The sequence below is a fragment of the Pleurodeles waltl genome, chromosome 9 (assembly GCF_031143425.1).
Source record: "Pleurodeles waltl isolate 20211129_DDA chromosome 9, aPleWal1.hap1.20221129, whole genome shotgun sequence".
NCBI classification, from domain to species: domain Eukaryota; kingdom Metazoa; phylum Chordata; class Amphibia; order Caudata; family Salamandridae; genus Pleurodeles; species Pleurodeles waltl.
In genome coordinates, this window is record NC_090448.1 from 868,875,807 (window position 1) to 868,893,743 (window position 17,937).

Genomic DNA, 17,937 nt, shown 5'->3' on the forward strand with positions numbered 1-17,937 from the left:
CTGTGTGCGGGCGGGACGTAGATACTGAAGTAAGCGTCTTGCAAGTCCAACTCTGGCTTCCAGTCTTCAGGGTCGAGAGCAGAAAAGGCCGGAGTCAAGGTGGTCATCTTGAATTTTTTCTTCTTCAGGAAGCAGCTGAGAGGATGTAGGCCTAATATGGGACAGAGACGTACAACCTTCTTTGACACCAGAAAATAGCAGGAATAGCAACCACAAGCTACTTCTGATGCGGGCACCCTCACAATGGCTCCTTTGATCAGAAGAGCCAATACTTCCTGCAGCAAGAGCGAGAGGTGATCTTCAGTCAGCTGATCGGAGGACGGTGGCAAAAGTGGCAGGGTCTGTTGGAATGGGAGAGCATTTCCCCACTGGACAATCTGAAGCACCCACTTGTCTGAAGATATTTTTAGCCACTGGTGCAGATAGTACTGAATACTACCACCAAATGGGTGCTCTGTGGTGGAACAAGGGTGTTAGACCAGGCATCCTTGGTGTGGTTTCCCCCTAATTTCATTTACCTCTGACCCCCATGTTTTAATGACTAATTTTCGCTGGCTTTTATGATTATTTTCACTTTACCACTACTCGCCAGTGCTAAAGTGCAGGTGCTCTGTACTCTCAACATGGTAACATTGGCTTAGTCACAATTGGTGTGTTTACCTTGCTTCTATGTCCCTAGTAAAGTGCACTATATGTGCCCAGGGCCTGTAAATTACATGCTACTAGTGGGCCTGTAGCACTGATTGGTCCTCCCACTACAGTTGCCTTTCAAACCTGTCTCAGGCCTGCCACTGTAGAGCCTATGTGTGCAGTTTTAAACTGCCATTTGACCTGTCAAGTGCAGCCACTTGCCAGGCCCAAACCTTCCTTTGTATTACATATAAGCCACCCTTAAGGTCACCCCTAAGGTGGGCCCTGGTTAGCCCCAAGGGAGGTGCAGTGTATTCAAAACGTTGGACATGTACTTTTAAGTTTAAAATTTTTAGGTAATGAAAAACTTCTAAATTCATTTTTCACTACTGCAAAGCCTATCTCTTCCGTATATTAACATTGGGGTTACCTTGAAGCATCCTTTAAGTGTAACATTCAGTTGGGAAAAGATAGAAATATGGAGTGTGGTGTCTCAGGACTCACAATTTTAAATCACAACTTATGGTGACATTCGATTTTAAATTGTAAGTCTGAAAATGCCACTTTTAAAAAGTTGCAATTTTCTTACTTTAACCATCCTGTGCCTCTGCATGTCTCCGAATAAACCTCTGGGGTGGATGACAGCTGGGCTTTATGCTATCCCTCTAGACAGTCACACACACAAAGGGAGCTTGGGTGTGACATTGGCATCCTGATGGCCCTACGCCAGGCTGTTGGGTCTTCCTGTGCTAGATGGGTGGATGGAGCTGACACACCTAAATAGGGCTGTGCCTCTCCTCACACGAAGGGCTGCATACCCCCCTGTAGAGTGTCTGGAGCCGGAGAAGGAACGGTAGGGACTGACTTGTGACCTTCAAAGGCATCTTTAAAGTCTCCCCACTTCAAAGGCACATTTGGGTATAAGTAATGGGCCCAAATCAGAACAAATCAGAACTCTACTGGAACCAAGGACACTCTGCCAAGAAGAAGGACTGCTGAGCTGTCAGGAAGGCTGCCACTCTGCAACTGCATTGCTGTGTTGGCCTACTGCTTGCTGTGTGCTGTGCTTTAGGAGGGACTGCCACTTTGCCACTTGATGCGCTGTACTGGCTTGCAGCTTTTTCCCTGCAGTTAGAAGGACTGTCTTATTCTCTACATCCTTGAATCCAAGATTCTCCAAGGGCTTGTTGGCTTGATCCCTGATCTCCTGAAGTCTCAGGGACAGCAAAGACTGCCTTCAACTCTCCTGGTGCTGCTGGACTTTGCCATTTGTGAGTCCTACCCTTGCAGGAGGTTTTGGTATTGTTTTACTCAGACAAATATTCTTTATCTTTCTAAACTGGAGTGGTGATGCTTTGTGGTGTCTTTCACTGTGTTACTGTAAATTAAGTGTTACACAAATACTTTACACATTGCCTCTCAAGTTAAGCCTGACAGCGCTGTGCCAAGGTACCAGAGGTAAACAAAGGTTATCTTAGGTTGTGTATCTGACTCACCCTGACTAGGATCTACAGACCCAATTTCTAACAGAGGGCACATTAAAGAGGCTTTGAGATGTGGTTGCCAGGGGGGCAAGGGGAGGAGGGTTTGTGTGATGCCTACTGGCTGAAGTGGCTGGGGAGAAATGGACGCAGCTGATAGCCCCTACTGTAGCCTTGGGAGGGGTTGAAGGCAGAGTGCTGCTCTTGTGGAGCCATAGTGAACCCTAGTGACCCAGAGGAGGCCCTACTGTCCTTTAAACTTTGCCTGCGACAAATGCACCTTGTTGCAAAAGAGGCAAGTCCCATTGAAGGACATGTCCATAGGGGAGGCCTGGATATCCTCCGAAAAGCCAGTACTCCTCAGTAAGACATGGCATTGAAGTGCCACTGATGAAGCAATTGACCTACCCCTGACAAAATCAACAACATTTTCATGAATTGCTAAAACCTTGTGGTCCTGCTTCACTGTACCCTTAGCAAGCCTCCAACACATGTTGTAGGGCTGTCCACCCCTAAAGAATTACCGGTGGCCTAAGTCAATGCTAAAATGTCATTTTATGTACACCTTGATTACCTCCGGATTTCGGACTATCCATTTTCAACTTTCCATTTGCCAACTTTGTCACTTCTTAAAAACACAGATATGGGGAGTTATTGTGTACCTAGTTGTGGCCGTAAGTAATATATTTATGGCAGTTTTCAATTTAGGAGAGTCTATAAATGTGATGGATCAGGTGGTTGACAGAAATGGCTGCCTGACCGTGTTTTTGCTGCAGGAAATTCAAGTTATCAAAGTGGTATGGACAGAGAGCAGTGAGCCTCACTGTAAATATAGTTTTATTCTTGTGGAATTTACATTTCTATCATAGTTTCCCCAGTCAACATCTCTTCTACATATATTAAAGTTTTCAACCCTCAGAGCATGATGTCTATTTCCATTTGTAAGTTTTAGAGTCCTTAAGACTTCAAAGAACATTTCTTTTTATGCCACAGAGTCATGCATATGCAGCAAGATTATATTAAAAAAAAAATAATAATAATAACTTTGACAACAAACTATACCCCTGAGCTGCCCTCACAAACAAATCAATAGCAATGGTTTATTTAAAAAGTGTGTTTCCTTCAAAAACATGATTTCAAGATAAATTATGTTTTGGCAATATCGCTATATGACTGGAACGTAAACTATACTTACAGCATGTGCCCCTTGTATTGTGCGCACAAGGTTCATTCCTTTCCAGACATATATATCCCCGTTAAGAGCACCAGAATAGGTGACCTCATCTCTGGCACAGGCTAGGCACAGAATAGTTTGTAGGTCACCGGTCTTGCCAAAAACGCCACGCTTGGGAGTCAACGAGTTGCCACACAAACTCCAGAACTGTAAAATAAGATACAGAGACATTTGATTCTAGTACCTGAGGATACATTCATAACACCACATTCATAGTTACCCATAACAATGTATGTAACTTACATCAGAAATGCGCCAAGAAACTCTACACAATTAACACAAACTATTTCTGCTCACCCAATCAACTTACAACCAACACTTCAGTGTTTTAAAAAGCTGACATAGAACAATTTCTTAGCAACTAGAAAAGTGGTCATATTAAAACTTTAACGGATAAAGTTCATCATCTCACTTCATTAATCCAATACCAAATCCAATACTAAAAAAGATCTGCCAAATTCTAGGCTGTATGAACATTTCTGATCAACAGTTCTTTGACGGACAGTTATCCCTATACTGCCTTAAATAAGAAAGGTAAATGGAGGATATAGATTGGGAGGCAGCGCACCCCCGAAAAGGGGCGATCAAAACAAGCCTGAGGCTCACACAATTAAAGATCCTACACACGGTGCACTATACCAGACTCATGTTATTTATCATGGGGAAAGGGCAAGCCCACTAATTGTTTGTGCTGTGGGGAGGTAGCAGGTACCGCCTACACACGATCTGGGACTGTCCACCAATACAGAAGGCAGTGGTCAAAGAGCTTACAGATATCCTGGAGGCCCACATCCCACCTACCCCACAGTTCCTCATCTTGAGTGTCCCAAGCAACACAGAGCTCCCCAGAAAACAACCTCTCCTCTGTGTTCCATGCTTCATTATAGCAAAAAAAGACATAGGCAGGAAGTGGGGAAGCCCCTCCTCCAGCGGCAGCCGACACAAATGTATTGGGGGGAGGGGTGCAATGGGGACAGGGGAAAAAAAAGAAACAAAACGTTTACCGTTCCCGACGCTCCTGATGCCGCCTTGCTCCTCTTCTAATGGTGTACCAGCATTCACTGGGACACCAGCAAAGGCTCCCCATGCAATCCTGGCACTGCTCTCATGCTAAGCCTAGCATGACAGCAGCATCAGGATTGCTCTGAGAGACTTGGACTGCCACTCAGACACTGCCCTGGGGTCTGTGCAGTTTCTTCAGCCTGGCTGTACAGCACAGCTGGGTAGGAGGAACCTAAGTAAGCATGTGTGTTTGGATGGCCTAAGACGGCCGGCCAAACACACATGCGCACTTAGTGCACTCCAATCCTTCTTCCCCTTCCCAACTCCTGTGGCCCAGCCCCAACCCTCCTTGCACCTGCTGCACCTGCTGACTGAGCCAGCAACATAAAAATAAAACAATATTAAAATATTGTTTTACTTTTCTGCTTCTCGCTCGCAGCCAGGGGAGGGGGCTCCTCCGCTATTGCGGAAGAGCCACCCTGCACACCTCTCCAAATAAGGGACAATGGGTGACTGGCATGATACATTGTATGGATGCCAAAAAAAGTGGTCTATGCCGCGAGTACATGCCCAGGGAAATTGTGGAAGGTCTGGGGACCATACAGAGTCTACTAAAGCTTAGAATGGGGCCTAGAAGATCTTAAACGCACTCTGTCACATGAGGAGGGCATCCAGCGAATCAAATGGGACCCGGTCACAAGGGTTATTTCCGGTGCCCTGGTGGGAGTACTGGCCCACAGAGGGGTATTCCCTGAATTGAGCCCTGCAGTATCTGCTGTAAATGAAATCTTGTGAAGATACAAAACAAGAACTACAAAGCTTTATATCTGTAATTGTGACAGGAATAGTGGTATGTTTAACATTGTTGAAGATAAAACATTAAAAAGATATAAACAAATAAGAAAGTTCACTCCATTCTAAAAATAAGCCAGGAGATAATCTTGAAGATCTAAATAATTTCAGTACTTTAACTAATCTCCCATTTCCAGCTAAAATCCTAGAAGGTTGCATGGAATCACAACTTAAGCAATCCATGTATGCTTTAATAAACAACAATCAACACATAGAGCTGATGTAGCATGGAAACAGATATCCTTTCAATTGTTGATAATGCACTATGCGATCTGGATAATGGTGGCTCGTTTCTAACCATACTAGATGTATTGTCAGTGCTGGGTATAGTAAACTATGTCACCTGACAACACACTTGAGAAAGAATGGGTATAAATGGCAAAGCACTGATCTTCTCCAGAGATGTTAAACAATCATAGAACAATTCACCCGATTGATTGCAAGAAGCCTTTTCAGACGTGTAAGATTTACAGAAAAGCGTGCACGTTCTCCATAATACCGTAGATGCTTTATTCTTTAATGACACATCACTGAGGGTCTTTGGTATCTATACAGCAAGTTATTTGGAATGTAACATCAGAGGACCAGAATAGTCTAACACTTTCATATATACAAATGCAATGCTCCCACAACACAGGTTGGACAGACCTCACAAAAGCAAACAATCAAACCTATTAAGGTATCTTTGCATCACATCTGGGTAGCATGAACAGAGCTCACAACCTCCACTCTGAGAGGTGTGGTGGATGTGGAAGAATTCAACAAATGAAGATGTAATACAGTCGACATAAACATTTGATGTTTAAACTCATTTAATAAAAAAGGAAACTGTATTGCCTAAATAGCACAAAATGTTTGAAGAAAATCAACATTAAAAAAAGGAAAATAGCTTTAATTCTTTCAATGAAGGTCAATGTACAAGTTAAAAGAGAAGAGTAGTTTATGGAAATCAATATTACTTTAAAGAAAAACATGAAAACCTCTGTACAACTGAGTCTTTTTAGAATGATTAGGTAACACAATATAAGGTTCTTTTTTTAGCAGCACCAGGGCATATATCAGGCTGTCAAGTGAACTCTGATGATCAGACCGTGGGTTTGACAGTGTGCCACAGCAAATAAAGATAGCTTTGAACTTCAGTCTGTTCAAGTTTATTCATCTTCAGGTGGTTATATCAAGGATATCTCTGAAAAGGGTTGGGGAAGCTAAGTGAAGCTCCCAATGGAGAGGGCCTAGAAGGTTGCATAATTTGGGGTTGATGCACAAACTTCACCTTAATCCTCTAAAGCATCTACTGTGAGAAGCTGGCCTGGTTTGTAGTGGGTACCAGAGGTACTTACACCTTATACCAGGTCCAGTGATCCATCTTACTGAAATGTAGGGAGTGTCAAGCAGCTTAGGCTGTCTAGGGGTAGCTGTAGCAGAGCAGCCAAGGCTGAACTAGGAGACATGCAATACCACTATAGTCACACAGTATTTATACACAATAAAAAACAATACTCAGTGTTACCAAAAATAAAGGTACTTTATTTTAGTGACACAAGGCCAAAAATATCTTAGAGGCAATACTCCTTCTGGAGGTAATTATTATACACAATATATACACTAGTAACCTAAATCAGGTAAGTAAACAGCCACTGAATAGTGCAAACAGTGAAAAACACTATAGATTGCAATGGGCCTAGGGGCATCACAAACCATATACTAAAATAGTGGAATGCGAAAGTCAAAGTCCCCCCTAGGCAAGTGTAGTGTGTAGGTGGGTGCTGGGAGTGTAAGAAAACACCAAAGGTAATAAAAGTACCACACCCTAGAACCCAGGAAAACAGGAGTAAATTACAGCAAGTTTCCTCAGAACACACTAGAACTTGTGGTAAAGGATTATGCAAGAACCAAGCAAGACTGCAAGAAACCAACGATGGATTCCTGGACCTGAAGACCTGTGGAGAGAGGAGACCAAGTCTAGAAGTCGATGAAGAGTCCAGGAAGAACAGGAGCTTCTGCCAACCTGGATGAAGGAGCAAAAGTGGAATCTCTGGTTAGAAGAAAAGTACAGAAATGCACCAAGGAAGATTGCTGTGGGTTCCTGCTTGGTGCAAGAGATGCCCCATGTCGAGTCATTGGGATGCAGGCTGTTTGCATCGCTGGATTCTGCCAACAAGCCTTGGTTCACGCAAGAATGCGTTTTGCATCAAAAAGGCTCTGCCAGGACCCAGTAGGGACCTGGGGGTCTTAACTCAGACTGAGGAGATAGAGGGGGCTCTCAGCACTTCAGAGAGCCCTCAGAAGACCAGGCAGCACCCACAGGAGTTCCAGGACACAGGGATGAAGGAGTTGCAAAGTGCGGTCGTCACAGCACTACACAAAGGGATCCGACGACGGAGAAAAACCTAGGGAGCTGAGCGTCGCAGGATAGAGTGCTGGGGACCTGAGCTACACTGTGCTCAAGGAACTTCTGAAGGAAGTGCACAGAAGCCCAAGGAGCTGCAGAAGACGCGATGCACAGGGGTACTGTCTGGCACAGGGATGCAAGCTCTTACCTCCACCAAATTTGGACTGCTGGACCTTTGGACAGTCAGGATCACTTTGGTCCACTACCTGTGTTCCAGGGATCACGCTCGTCGACAGGAGTGGAGTCCCAGAGTACCGGTCGTCATTGCAGAGAGGTGCCTGCTGAAGTAGGGAAGTGACTCCATCACTCCACAGGAGATTCCTTCGGTTCTTCTGGTGCAGAATGACGACAGGCACTCCTCAGGGCATGCACAACCTGGAAACTGTTGCAGTTGCTGGTTGGAGCTGAAGTTGCAGGTCACAGTAGACTTCCTGGATACTTTGTTGCAGTTACAGCAGTTCCTGGGGCAGTCTGCGGTTGATCCGACGGTCAGAAGCTGAGGAGTCCCGGTGGAGTCTTCCAAACCAAATCTGAGGAAACACCCAGAGGAGAGACCCTAAATAGCCCGGAGAGGGGGATTGGCTCCCTATCCAGGTATGCACCTATCAGGAGGGGTCTCTGACGTCACCTGCTGGCACTGTCCACTCAGATGCTCCCAGAGGGTCCCCACACCTTGGAATCCAAGATGACTAACGCCAGGGAAACTCTGGAGGAGCTCTGGGCATCACCACTGGGTTGGTGATGGACAGGGGAGTGGTCACTCCCCTTTCCTTTGTCCAGTTTCACGCCAGAGCAGGGACTGGGGATCCCTGAACCGGTATAGACTGGATTATTCAACGAGGGCGCCATTTGTGCCCTTCAAACCATTTCCAGAGGCTCTGGCAGGATACCCCTCCCATGCCTGTAAAACCTATTTCCAATGGGAGAGGGTGTAACACCCTTCTCCTAAAGGAAATGCATTGCTCTGCCTTCCTGGGACTGAGCTGCTCAATCCCCAGGAGGGCAGAAACCTGTCTGTGAGGTGGCAGCAGCTGGGGCTACAGTGGAAACCTCATAGAGCTGGTTTGGTAGTACTGGGGGCCTATGGTGGAGCTCCCAGGGTGCATGGAATTGGCCCCCCTATACCAGATTTGAAATGGGGGTTCAATTTCCCGATCTTAGACACCTCACATGGCTATATTCGGAGTTACCATTGTAAAGCTACATATATGTATTGACATATATGTAATGCACGCTTTTAAGTCCGGGAAATTGTTCCTGGACAATGTGGGGGCACCTTTGCTAGCGCAAGGGTGCCCTCACACACAGTAACTTTGCACCTAGCCTTCAGCAACTGAAGGTTGGACATACAGGTGACTTATAAGTTACCTGGTGCAGTGAAAACGGCTGTGAACTAGTGTGTGCACTATTTCACTCAGGCTGCAGTGGCAGCCCTGAAGGAGTGTTTGTATGAGCTCCTTATGGGTGGCAAAATAAATGCTGCAGCCCATAAGGATCTCCTGGAACCCCATAGCCCTGGGTACTTGGGTACCATATACTAGGGACTTATAAGGGGAATATAGTGCGCCAATCTGAATTGGAATATGGAGTCACTAAACTATAGTGACAAATTTGGTAAATAGAGAGAGCATAAGCACTGGAGTTCTGATTATCAGAACTCCAGTGACACAGTCAAGCATACTGACAACACATATAGGCCACAAACTATGAGCACTGGGGTCCTGACTAGCAGGATTCCAGTGAAACAGTAAAAACACACTGACAAACACTGACAAACAGGTCTAAAATGGGGGTAACCATGCTAGAAGAAAGCCACCTTCCTACACAACCCCCCAAACAAGAGACAATAAGGCTAACCTTGGCCAGTTGAGACATTATTGTCTAAGTGGTGATAAGTGGAGGGTGGCTCTGCAATAGAATGGTTACTCCCTTTATCATCCACTGTCTGGTTTCTTCCCTGTGGGGAGGTAAACCATCCTGTTTGGAGATTTTCACCTAGAAAACAGTGCAAGTGCTTACTCACACTTTCTCTATTTGTAAAGTTTAAAGTGGAGCAGTGTAACTGTTCCCCTGATCCTGTGTCAGGACAGGGCTGCTGTCCTAAGGATGGGAATGCTAGACAGGGATGCTGTCTCAGAAAGGCCATAGCTTGGTAAAAGGTTTGTCCATATGGCTGAAAGAGAGAACAGGGTTGTTGTTTCTCTTGGGTGGCAGCAGGGCAGGGCTGCTGTCCTAAAAGCTCCACACAAGAACAGGGCTGCAATAAAGCTTCTCTGGGAGGGCTAGAGGGTTGCTCCAAATTTACTAAAACAATGCAGTTTTGCTTATCTGCTTTAGTAGTTCCAAAGAGTCTCTTTTACCTCTGGGAGTTCAGCTGTGGCAGCTCTAGGCTCCCTTAGTACAGGTTCCACCCCAGGGGAGTTTTCTCCCACCACAGGAATGATATCCTTAGTGGTAGGGTGGCAAAAGAAATGCCGCAGCCCATAAGGATCTCCTGGAACCCCCTATGCTCTGGGTACTTAGGTACCATATACTAGGGACTTATAAGGGGGATCCAGTGTGCCAATCTGAATTGGAATATGGAGTCACTAAACTATAGTTACAAATTTGGTAAACAGAGAGAGCATGAGCACTGGAGTTCTGGTTAGCAGAACTCCAGTGAGACAGTCAAGCATACTGACAACACAAATAGGCCACAAACTATGAGCTCTGGGGTCCTGACTAGCAGGATCCCAGTGAGACAGTAAAAACACACTGACAAACACTGACAAACAGGTCAAAAATGGGGGTAACCATGCTAGAAGAAAGCCACCTTCCTACATCTACCTAGGTTATTTTGTAGTAAGGCTATAACTTTGACTCAGTTCTGTGGTCTTCAGATACTGCTCGAATGAATCTCTCAGACAATGGCTTTGCCATCTTTCAATTTGATAAAATCAAACCATATCCTTCAAGGAAAGAGTCCTTCTCATTAGGCCCCAGCATACCACTAAACTATTGATTACCAATATCTCAGACTCCTGCTGCGCAAAGCCAGGCTGGTGGCTTAGAGAAGGCAGAGTCTTTAATTCAATGAGTGTCCTCGAGTTATCTATGGAAATGCTGTTCTTCCTAGATACTAAAGATAAGAGAATATCCAGCTTCTTGACATGTTTGGGTTCAAACATCCAGAAGGCAAAATAGCAGAGGCAGCAATGCACATCACCAAACCATACCTATGTGCAGGAATGCTGGAATATCCTTGAATTAGAAAAGGACTTAAAAACCTATCTATCATAACCTCATGATAGGATATCTTACTGACGTCTCACCACTCGGTACACTGCATGGTATTCTTATGATTAACAGACTCATAGAGGAGGACAGACAATGTACTAAGGCACAGAGTATGGGAGACAGTGCAGAGCACTTCCACTGCTTGTAGAGCATAACATGTATTGCAAATGGGTTCTGCCCATTTAGCTCACCAGGACTTGTTTGAATTTTAGCACCCAGTTTTTGGACCTTTATTGTGGGTGGGTCTCAGAACCCGAGTCTCACTCACATTACAAGGCCCTCATTACAACCTTGGCGGTAAATCCCGCTTTCCACCGTGCTGATGGCCGTCAAGATACTGTGGCCGCGGCGGAAATCCGCTACAGGTATTACGATCCACATCTCGTAATCCGCCACAATACAGACACCCACACAGGTCCGCTACACCAAAGGTCAGTGATAAACTGGCGATAACAAAACCTACACCGTCACGCCAACAGGAATACCTATCACGACCCACGAATCAACAAGGCAGTCAATCAACTGCGGTAATTCATTGGCGGTACACACCGCCGCGCTCAAAATACACACACATTTACAAAACACAACCACATTGGACAATTCAAAACAGACACACCTGATACACCACACCCACACACTCACACCATTATAAAACACACACCCACATTACCCACAACCTCTTACACCTTTTTTGGGGGGAAGAAGCTGAGAGAGAGAGAATAGCAAACACAACACCAGCATCTGCAGGCACACAACACCATCACTTATACAACATCCACGCACCTCAAAGAACACACACCAACACAACACATCACAGAGCACAACAAATATCACCTCACACATCACCCACACCACATTATGGCACCCCAAAGACACCCCAGGTTTTCTGAGGAGGAGTTCAGGGTCATGGTGGAGGAAATCATCCGGGTAGAGCCACAGCTATTCGGATCACAGGTGCAGCAGACATCCATTGCAAGGAAGATGGAGCTATGGCGGAGAATTGTCGACAGGGTCAACGCAGTGGGACAGCATCCAAGAACACGGATGACATCAGGAAGAGGTGGAACGACCTATGGGGGAAGGTGCGTTCCGTGGTATCCAGACACCAGGTAGCAGTACAAAGGACTGGCGGTGGACCCCCACCTCCTCCCCCACAACTAACAACATGGGAGGAGCAAGTGTTGGCGATCATGCATCCTGAAGGCCTTGCAGGAGTAGCAGGAGGACTGGACTCTGGTAAGTCATATCTTTACTACTATATCCCCCCCACCCTACCTGCATGCCATCACAAACTCCTACCCCTACCCTCACACCCATCACCCCAACACCCCACAGATACCCCACTATCACAATCCACACATCCCAATACCAAGCCCTGCATCTTACACCAATGCATGGACACCCATCACCAAAGTAGGTCCAGTACAGATACTCACCAGGCCCCAAAATCACCAATCACAAAAGGCAAAGACAATAAGCCAAGCACAGGAGTAGAGGGTAACTCACACACTGCACAAGATGGCACACACAGATACAATACCTATGCATTTACACCCCAACAGGACCCCTACCCAGCGTCACCGGACAGGAGGTGTCAGACATATCCAGTCCCCCCACAGAAGAGGCCCACAGTGACGACAGCAGCTCTGCACGCCTGGATCATGATGACCTGCCCTGCCACAGTCACAAGCCACCACAGAACCTCCCCTCCTCAGGAAACACCACCACAGCACCCACCGAGCAGGCCCATCCCTCTGTCCCCAGGACACGTCAATCAGCAGTGTGTCCACCACTACAGGGACCCCAGGCAAACCCACTAACCCAAGACAATCAGGGACCTGGGGTCAGTGGCAGTGGGCACATGGTTCAGGGGTCAGAGGCACAGGATAACAGGGAAGCTGGGAGGACTGCTGTGCGACAGGAGGAGGACAGGCCCAGGGAACCACTCTCCACAAAGCACTCTCCAACATGATGGGAGCATACCACCATTCCCAGGAGACCATGGGCACGGTACTGGCCAAGTTTCAGGAGACCCAGTGGCTGCAGGAGGAACAGTACCTGGGGATCAGGGAAGACTTGAAGTCCATTAACACCACCCTGGTCACCATTGCAGGGGTGCTGGCAGACATGGCCAACACCATGAGGGACACAGTGGCACTCCAACGGGCCCCTGACACTTGCCTGAACGATGAACAGCCCTCCACCTCCGCCGGCGCTAGTGGACAGGAGGTCCCGCCACAGGACCAACAGGTCACCAGCACCCCACCCCCTGCAGAAGGTGAACCAGCCCGCAAACGGTCCCTGAGATCCAAGAACAAGACAGAGAACATTGCCAAGACCCCAGCCAGGAAATAATACTCCTGATTGTCACCCTTCTGTCCCACTATGTCACCCTGACAACCTTGAACTGCCATTACTCCACTTCCTATGCCCCCTTGGACAATGCACCTGTGATACCAATAGACTGGACTCCACCACGGACATTCCTCCACCTTCACCCCAGCCCATTGCACAGCCCCCTCCACTTATTAGCACAGAAATAAACACCCTTGAATCACAAATCAATCTGGAGTCAGTCTGTACTTTCACAAATGTGTTATTGAAACCTCTCAGAAAAATAGCAATGTCAATGTTCATTTCCACATACAAATGTTCGACAGTTGTTGGGCAGCAGTAAACATAGCAGAAGGCAGGAAATGGTACCCAGATCTGTGAAATGGAAAGGCAAAGTGAACTGTCAGGGTCCATACACAGAGGTAAAAAGGCAGAATCATGCAATGTCCTACTGCAGTATGAAATAAGAGGAGCAGTGCCAGTCTCTTACCTGTGTCTCACTGGAAGTATTGCATGATGATGTTGTTTCGGTTGTCTATATCTTCTTCTTCTGCCTCCTCTTCTTCACTGTCCACAGGCTCCACAGCTGCCACAAGACCAACATCAGGGCCATCCTCCTGCAGAAAAGGCACCTGGCGTCGCAAAGCCAGGTTGTGCAACATACAGCATGCCACGATGATCTGGCACACCTTCTTCAGTGAGTAGTATAGGGAGCCACCTGTCAGTTGGAGGCACCAGAACCTGGCCTTCAGGAGGCCGAAAGTCTGCTTTATTATCCTCCACGTTCGCCTATGTGCCTCATTGTAGCGTTCCTCTGCCCTTGTCCTGGGATTCCTCACTGGGGTCAGTAGCCATGACAGGTTGGGGTAACCAGAGTCACCTGCAAATTTCGAGGGACAACTGTTAGACACACACACCAACCCTATTTGCTATTCCTTAAAATGTAAGTGTCATGCACAGAGCCAGGATACTTGGCATTCACATGGGAGATGTACTGGTCTGCCAAACACACTATCTTCACATTCATGGAATGGTAGCTTTTGTGGTTTCTGTACACCTGTTCATTCCTGCGTGGGGGGACAAATGCCACATGTGTACCATCAATGCACCAATGATGTTGGGGATATGTCCCAGAGCATAGAAGTCACCTTTCACTGTGGGCAAATCCTCCACCTGAGGGAAAATGATGTAGCTGCGCTTGTGTTTCACAAGGGCAGACAACACTCTGTACAACACGTTTGAGAACATTGGCTGTGACATCCCTGATGCCATGGCCACTGTTGTTTGAAAGGACCCACTGGCCAGGAAATGGAGTACTGACAGGACCTGCACTAGAGGGGGGATTCCCGTGGGATGGCGGATAGCTGACATCAGGTCTGGCTCCAACTGGGCACACAGTTCATGGATTGTGGCATGATCAAATCTGTAGGTGATAATGATGTGTCTGTCTTCCATTGTCGACAGGTCCACCAGGGGTCTGTATACCGGAGGATGACGCCATATCATCATCTGCCCCAGCGGATGTGCCCTATGGAGAAGGGTGAGCAGAGGGTCATACACCACATAGGTTTCACAAGGGTGTTTTGAACAATTGTGATGTAATCGGTGTGTTGCGCTGTCTGTCCGTCTTCCTGAACTAAAGTGATGTGACACAGTTAGTTGCCCTGCCATCTGGCCCCCTTAAATGGCAGCTGCCTGACCTGTAAGGAGGGACAAGGGGAAATTAGGTAACTGTGCTGGCGTTGTGCAGCATTGCGGTAGGCGGACGAAGACCGCGGCGCAATTCAGCATTGGTTATCATTGGCCCCTATGGGTTCCAGGAGCCAATGAAGATGTACGCCGGCGGTGACGGTACGCCCCGCCGCGGACCTGACCGCCATTTTAGATCTGTTCACTCACTTGATACCTGACCTTCAACAGGAGAGGACCTACACTGCAAGTGCTGCTGTGACCGGAGTCTGGAAGCGACAATGGCTACAGTGTCGGGGGAAAGGGCCCCTGCCTTCACCGCGGAGGAGTTGGACAGCCTGGTGGCTGGGGTCCTCCCCAGTACACGCTACTCTACGGTCCTCCAGACAAACAGGTGAGTAAACTGTGAGCATGATGGATGGGACATGAATGTATGGAGTGGCATGGATGGAAGATACGGGGGATGGGCAGAGGCCAGCATGTGAGGATGGTCAGTGTATGTGTTTCTGGGCCAGGGTGGGAAGTTGTGGGCAATGAGTAAGAAGAACCGGACGGGGTGTAAAATCCATTCTAACTTCACTTTTCCTCTAGGTCAGCGCCCACCAGAAGAAGGGTATTTGGTGTGCCATCGCCAAGGAAGTGCGGACCCTGGGGGTCTATCATAGACGGAGCACCCACTGCTGCAAAAGATGGGAGGACCTGCGCTGCTGGAGCAAGAAGACGGCGGAGGCCCAGCTGGGGATGGCCTCCCAACGTGGAAGGGGTGCCCGTCGCACCATGACCCCCCTGATGTACCGGATCCTGGCGGGGGCATATCCTGAGTTGGATGGGTGCTTGAGGGCATCACAGCAGCTACAAGGGGGTGAGTTCAGTCCCATTCAGCTGACTCTGCGCGCTTTATGAGGTTCCTGGGTGGGGGAAGTGGGCTGTGGGTTACCCTAGACAAGGGCAAACGTGCCAGGGTGGATCCATTGTTAGGCAGGCTCAGTGGCACTCGAATCCCAAAACTGGTAGTGGCCATCTACACCTAGTCAGGCTCCTGTGGGTTCCAGGTGTGCATCAAATGGGTCTAGGCACAGTCCCCCATGGGCATGTGATTTTCCCCTGAACTGTTAGTGCATGGCCTAGTGCATAGGGCTGCTCCCTGTGGGTTGTGTCTGCCAACGGTGGTGTTGTTGCAGGCATTGACCATGTGTCTCTTCTGTCTTTCCTCCGCTTTTTGTTTTGTCACCCTGTCCTTGTGTGCATTAGCATCATCTGGCGGAGGAGCATTGGCACCGGAGCAGGAGGGAGCTGCAACCCACAGGGCCCAGGAGGCTGAATGCACGGAGTCTGACGGCACCAGTGGGACGGAGGGCGAGGGGAGCTCCACGACGGGGACAGGGGAGACACCAGTGACAGCGACTCCTCCTCTGACGGGGAGCTCCCTTGTGGTGGCGGGCACCTCTTTGCCCACCACATAAACAGGTACACACGCCACCCCCCCTACCAGCACCGCCCTCCCAGCAGCCCCTCAGCATGTTTCCCGTGCCTGCTCACCCAGGAGGGTGGGCATCTCCTTCGCCCCAGGCACCTCTGGCCCTGCCCCAGTCAGCCCTGCTGCCCTCAGTGAGGAGGCTATTGACCTCCTGAGATCCCTCACTGTTGGGCAATCAACCATTCTGAATGCCACCCAGGGTGTCGAGAGGCATTTGCAGCAAACAAATGCATACCTGGAGGGCATTCATTCTGGCGTGGCAGCCCAACAGAGAGCATTTCAGGCTCTGGCCTCAGCATTGATGGCAGCCATTGTCCCTGTGTCCAGCCTCCCCCTCCAACTTCCACTACCCAGACCCAATCCCCTGTACCTCAGCCTATCCCAAGCACACCATCAGACCAGCAAGCACTCTCATCAACACACAAGAGTGGACATGGCAAACATAAGCACCACAACATCCACTGCCTCCACTGTGTACCCCTCCTCCACGTCCCTATCCTCCCTCCCAGTCTCGTCTCCACTCACACCTGCATGTACTACATCCTCAGCTACTACCTCCATCACCAGCACGCTCATCACCACACACCGCTCACGTGCAATCACCACCCCCACTACCATTCACACATCCAGTGTGTCCTCTCCCAGTGTGTTTGCCAAAGTACACAAACGCAGGCACACACCCACCCAACAGCCATCCACCTCCCAACAGCCTCCAACCCATGCACCTTCACCTAAACTCAGCGGACGTACACCTCCTACAACCACTACCTCTTCCTCCACTCCCAAACCCCTTCCATCTTCCTTTCCCGGTGTGCCTAAAAAACCTTTCCTCTCTAACATTGACCTCTTCCCTACACCTCCCCCCCCGTTCTTCCCCTAGGGCCAGGATGTCCACATCCCAGCCCAGCACCTCAGCCACGAAATCCTTGAGCACTGTGGTCCCTGCAAGTCCAGTAACATTGAGCCGGCACCCATCAGGGCAGCCAGTGTGCCACCTAGTGAGGCCAAGGATCACCCTATTCCGCCACCTGCCAAGGTGAAAAAGAGGCCCACATGCCTTAGGGAAAAGCCACACCAACCACCCAGCAAGGCCTCCTCCAAGACAAAAGAGGACAGTGCCAAGGTCCCAGCAGCGACTTCCAAGGTGGGGAAGGGACACAAGGCTAAAGGGAAGTCAACTCAGGGCACAGAGCCTCCGGGTGAGGGACTAGTGTCACCCCTTCTGCAGGACAGAACAGCAACCTGTACGGCGGTGGCCACCGCTGCAACCACCGCCACCTGCAACACCACCTGCTCCACCACCTGCACCGCCACCTGCAATGCCACCTGCACTGCCACCTGCACCGCCACCTGCACGTCTGCTGCCTCTGCTACTGTTCCCAGCATCATCCCCAGTGGGCAGCCGTCCGAGGCTGCAGGAGACGTCCTGCTATCTCCCTCCACAGGTGCTGACACATGCACCACCGGCAGCATCTCCGCCGCAAACACCGCCACCTGCCCCGCGACGTGCTCAGCCAGTGCCACCACAGCCGACATGAACATCATCCCCAGTGGGCAGTCGTCCGAGGCT

At 48.8% G+C, this 17,937-nt stretch overlaps 1 protein-coding gene across 1 annotated transcript in view; it reads right to left on the reverse strand.

The window, feature by feature from the left end:
• Positions 1–17,937, reverse strand: part of EML5 (EMAP like 5) — a 1,994,219-nt gene that overhangs the window by 1,425,351 nt on the left and 550,931 nt on the right. The window contains exon 5 of the mRNA XM_069208148.1: positions 3,307–3,492. Within this exon, the coding sequence (XP_069064249.1) occupies positions 3,307–3,492 (186 nt within the window). The remainder of the gene's footprint in view (positions 1–3,306; positions 3,493–17,937) is intronic.